This window comes from Pinus tabuliformis, chromosome 5_1 (genome assembly GCF_031772625.1).
Source record: "Pinus tabuliformis cultivar Carrire ecotype Pingquan chromosome 5_1, CPIR1, whole genome shotgun sequence".
Taxonomy (NCBI): domain Eukaryota; kingdom Viridiplantae; phylum Streptophyta; class Pinopsida; order Pinales; family Pinaceae; genus Pinus; species Pinus tabuliformis.
In genome coordinates, this window is record NC_142305.1 from 138,808,273 (window position 1) to 138,813,461 (window position 5,189).

The window sequence follows — 5,189 nt, forward strand, 5'->3', positions numbered from 1 at the left end:
TAGAGAGGAAACTGCGTGGGGCCTGTAATATTAAATCTTTTAACTAATCATTCGATTATTCAATTCCACATGATGTGACAGAAACATATTCTTTACATGTTCCCATCTTGTCCACTGTTGATATGAAAGGACTGATCTGATCAAAACGCCAAACAGTCTTTTGGACGGTAGCCAACTTTATCAGAAATGTCTCTGGGTGGTCATTGCAGAGACTGACTTTTATGGTGGCATAATAAAAAGCTTGTGTCTTTCAAAAAACAGAATCCTGTACAACAAATTGAAAGCTGGCTGGCAAGCTAGCTAGATTATTCATATAGCCCGTACTAATTTGTAAAGTTCACATTTTTATGATGGCGTAAGGAAATGAAATCAGATTCCTGTACAGCGAATTGAAAGCTGGCTAGCTAGATAATCATGGAGAGCAGTAATTTATTAAGTTTACAGGTACATATTCTTTGTTTTCCATCTTATCTGACTTTAACGAAATCCATTTTTTTACTGCTTTATTTGACTTGCAGAAGAGACAGGCCAGTGCAACTGTTTCTGTGGTGGCCAACTGACCCACATGGAGGAGAAGAACCTTTCAGAAAAAACTTAATTTAATGCAAATAATTGCTGCTCGTGGGCCAGCTACATGTCAGACCCCATGTGGAAGGTACCTTTAGTTTGTCACAGACTAGCATGTCACGGATTTGGTCAGAAATTGAATTTTCATTAAGTATAAAAAACAATCGACAATTCCATGCATAATAACAGAATGAATAGGAGTATTGAGTGTTTTTTCTCCTCTGTACTGTGTGACTGTAGCCAGAAATGCAGAATTTCATTAATGGGTACATGTCTGCTATAGATTCTCGGTCTCCGTCTCTGCTGCCTTCGCTGTACACTTTCTGTAAATTTACTTGCTGTCTGTGACATTTTTTTCCTGTATCAGAAAGAGCCCTCCTTTTTTTTCTAATGATTCCTGATATTTTTTTTTTCATCACAAAAGCTTTGTATTATATAACTTTTTCTTGAAAATGTTCGCGCTACTTTGGAGAGCAGCTAGACTTGAAAGTTTTGTATTCAATGGCTGGCAGGCTGAAGTGGGTCTCCCACTCCTTTCCTGTCTGTATATTCGTATTTCCAGTAAATTTAAAATGTGGTTGCACCTTTGTACCTTTTTGCCTTAGTTTCTCCTGGGGGTGCTGAGTATATCATAACGGTCGTAAATATATAAGAATTGAATATATATGAAGTTCGTTGAAAGCTGCCTACTATTATCTGGAAACTCAGGTTCTTATCCCAGCTTTGCTACCCAGCTGCTTTAAGATCATCTGCAACAACCAGCAAAAACTACACTGTATAAAATTTTATGTCAAATTAAGAATTCAAGCCTAATACCTATCATTCAGACTTCTCACCTTGAATAGCATTCAAGTGTTTACAGTCTCATTGCACCATTAGTAATAGGAAGTCTGCAGAAACAGCTTGGCTTGGTGAGAGTGTCTTCTAAACAGAGATAATTATATTAAGAATAGTTTAGATTTCAAAACATGAGTAGCAATAGTATAAATAGTATTTATATTTTCATTGTATCATTAGGGATAGGGAGTTCATACACAGTTTCTGGTTTAGTTTGTGCTTTAATCAAAATGTAATGATAAATATTAAGTACTATGCACTGGGCCAATAATTGGTTTACTCTCTTTACATTTTGCACATTAATGAAACTAAAGTAGACGAAAAGGGAATCAGCTAATCATATCATATTAAGAATGGTTTAGAAATTTAATACTTGGTGCATAAAATATAACAGGTAGAAACAACTAAATTGCCATTAAAATGCAAACGTTTTAAGCAAATTTTATTGTGGCTATTTACTCCACATCCAGGTCCTACATACTTTTTGCAGAATAATCTAAATACCATTTAGTTGAAATGATGAAATGGGTTGGAAGCACAACTCTTCACCTGTCATGGTGATGGTTGACAGGTTTTGGGTGTTCCTCATAGACAGATTCACTATCTAAAACCTGTAGCACATAACCAAAATGTTCTGCTAATGTAGAACTGCTGAAATCTGCAGAAAACACAAATATTCACGAGTTAACCACACCAAAATACAATACATGAACGATTTCCAAAGTGGGTGACTAATTTAACTGATTAATCCTAATGACATAATGACCTTCTGACGTTGTTGCGTCCTCTTCTGAATGATTATTGCGTCCATTTGAGAACTGATTTTGATAATGCTGAGCCGGGCTGGAGTTTGTTGAAGCCATAGAAACTTGAGGATCTGAAGGTACGAGCTGTGGTCTCTTTCTGTCACCAAGCTGCAGCTCTGCAAGTCGTTTTGTTTGAAGCTCAACGGCTTGCTCTACATGATCCTGCTCCTCCTCCAACTGCCTTCTTGTCACCAGGTCTAAGCTGTTTTCAACAAACCTGGGAGGGCCTGCAATGTTCAAACCAGGTCCCTGTGTCAAATCTTAGCTCTAATTCAGCAGAAGAAAACCAAATGGGTCATCATGGAGTAAAACAAAAAATATACCAAGTTGCAAATTGCTGTCCTTGATATCAAGATTGTGAGTTGTCACATATCCTGAATAATCGCCCCTACAGTCGGTATACTTCATTCTGTTAAACGACATCAACAGTTCATAGAATTAATTGCTAACAGCAAAACAAGTAACCAATCCCACTTCTAGATGAGGTCAATTGACTTTTGTTTAAAATACAAAATGAAACATTATGCATTTGAGATTATACCTCTCTGTGGGTTTGGATCCTTTTTCTTTGTATGGTTTGACAAGAACACGGGCATCACAGACATAATGAGGATTTCCTTTTGCCAAAATGATCTTAACAGTCTCTTGATATACAAATGTCACAAACCCAAACATCCTCTTCTGCTGATAAGGAATCCTTACATCCTGCACGGGTCCAAAAATGCTGACAGAAACACCCCATGACATTCCATAATCAGCAGCCATAAAAAAAAACTGAGCTTGAATTCACTCTACAGTCCTTACCTAATACAATTAGTGCACTGTTCAATCTGCTCCAACTAGAAATTACCTGAAATAATTTGATACATCCTCCTCCCTGAAAGTACTCTCTGCAGGAAAAGTCAAGTATATTTGGCGAGATCCAGAATTGGATGCAGAACTGGCCAAGTGATCAGATGAATCTCGTTCACTTCTATACCTTGTAAACCTCTCTGCCTGAAGAGCCTTCCCAAGCCTCTCACTATAGAGCTGAGGTAGAGAAGCAACTGAAACTGGAGACCCTCTTCCTCTGAGCAATTCCTTCAATTCTAACTCCAGTTTTTCCAATGGCCCACTACTGGATCCCATGAACTTTTCAGTGTGGTCATTATTGATCTCTGACCTTACATGACCACCATAGTTACCATGAAGAAACCTGCAATTGCTCCCATTCTTGCAGTAACCCCTAGCAAAGTACATGCATGGCTTCCAGGCCAAGGCTGACCCAGGTGCAGATTCTGAAGTTAGATTGTAAATATCTGAAATTGGACTAGGCTGCTTGGGTATATGAGTAGTACCAGGATAGCTATTATTAGCTGCTGTTGGGCTTACATGGTCTATAGTCAATGGCTGATTGCCATTGCAATATGCCTGCAACATCTCAGGATAGTTGAGATAATTAGCATGAGATTGGACAGACTCCGGAGAATCATTGAGAAAGGGAAGCTGATCTTGCAATTGAAATTCATCTACAAGGCCAGGATGCTCGCTGTAAGGAAGGCTATTAGCTTGATCTGGCATGGATGGCAGACTGAAATTAAGATAGCCATTGCTAGTAGAATTTATAGTACTAGAAGTACTAGTGTTAGTCTGTATCTCATTCAAGATCGAGTTAAAATTGTTGGATAAAGGCCTAGTCTGTTGAGAAATATGAGATCCCCATGGAGCTGCATGAGGTGAAAGGGCGGTTGGAGAAGAGAAAGCTCTGGATTGAGAAATCTGAGCAGACTGCAGTGGCAAGTTGGGGAGACGATTGATTCTGGATAGGTAAGATGAAACAGTTGGAGCTGGAGTACCTTGCTGCTGCATCAAACCTAGATCTTTCTTAACCTTGATGATCATGGACTGAATCAAGGAATCAGGACTGAAAGCCAACCTAATCATTTCCTGTTCACCATGGTCTTGTAATAACAAGTACCCAATAATTTTAGACACATTTTCTGGCTCTAAGCTCTGGATCCTGGAGAACACAATCCTTGTAGCTTCATAAGCATCCATCTCACTTGCTCTAGACCTGAAAAGAAAAAAGAAAATGTTCAAACAAAAAATCATATTTTTTTCCAATCTAATCATGTATACAAAGCCATTGTTACAATCCCATCATTTCCTACTACAAGATCCAGTGTACCAAAAGCACCAGTTGAATTTTTGTTCCTGTAAAAGAAAAGTTTAAGGGCTATGTAGAGTAGCAGGAAGAATACTTGAAGCCTCTGCTGACACAAAACTCAAAAATGAAACCATGAGCACTTACCATAAAAGGCAGAGATCACCAAAAACTGCAAACCAGCTCCCACAGAAGCTCCAGGTCCATTGATATAAGAAAACAAATATACTAGTGCCTCACTAGAAACGAAGGTAAATGGTGGTGGGCAGTCGCTGTAATATCAGATATTACAAGAAGCTATGAATGCCCGTCAACTAAAAATAATTGTCAGGAGTTCCATTGCCATTGGCATTGCCTCAGCCTTAGCCTTTGGCCCCTTCCCCCCACCACTTCCCATTTGCATTAAACGCACACTACGTCCACTTTACTCCCCCCCCTTCCCGCTCTGTAACTCTCTTTGGTTTAATCCAGCTTAGTTTAAACTCCTCTTTGTTTCACGTTTGAAAAATTTAGGGTTTTATGTGAGGGTGGCGGAAGATTCCAAGAAAAGCCCCTCTAAACCAAGCGGGAGAGATGGAATTTTTTTGTCCCGTGTGAAATCGACGGCGGAAAGGCGGTGAAATTCAGCAACTTGTGATTGACGGAGGCCCACGGGCCCCAGGCTGGTGAGGGGTGACGGTCCCATGACAGCGACGGAACATGGGCAGGGCCGGTCTCCCGCCTGTTAAATCCAACGGTGGAAGAAGCCAATTGGGTGCCTCGCACGTTTGACGGGGCGGGGACGGGACGGTCGGGTGCCGTTGCTTTTGTCAGCATGTTCACCGCTACGTCCGTTC

At 40.0% G+C, this 5,189-nt stretch overlaps 1 protein-coding gene across 2 annotated transcripts; it reads right to left on the reverse strand.

Moving 5' to 3' along the window:
- Nucleotides 1-277: 277 nt before the first annotated feature.
- On the reverse strand, nucleotides 278-4,823 carry LOC149163808 (zinc finger CCCH domain-containing protein 22-like). 2 transcript variants are annotated; one of them, XM_089431880.1, is made up of 8 exons: nucleotides 4,501-4,823; nucleotides 3,061-4,263; nucleotides 2,752-2,934; nucleotides 2,534-2,598; nucleotides 2,171-2,437; nucleotides 1,954-2,062; nucleotides 1,404-1,457; nucleotides 278-1,316 (listed from the first exon to the last, which is right to left on the reverse strand). In XM_089431880.1, the coding sequence occupies exons 2-7, from the start codon at nucleotides 4,245-4,247 to the stop codon at nucleotides 1,424-1,426; spliced, it is 1,845 nt and encodes a 614-aa protein (XP_089288006.1). In that variant the 5' UTR covers nucleotides 4,248-4,263; nucleotides 4,501-4,823; the 3' UTR covers nucleotides 278-1,316; nucleotides 1,404-1,423. The 2 variants fall into 2 exon arrangements, with proteins under 2 accessions (XP_089288006.1, XP_089288005.1); XM_089431879.1 differs by having other exon boundaries at nucleotides 2,534-2,619; nucleotides 4,501-4,822.
- Between the last annotated feature and the right edge of the window lie 366 nt (nucleotides 4,824-5,189).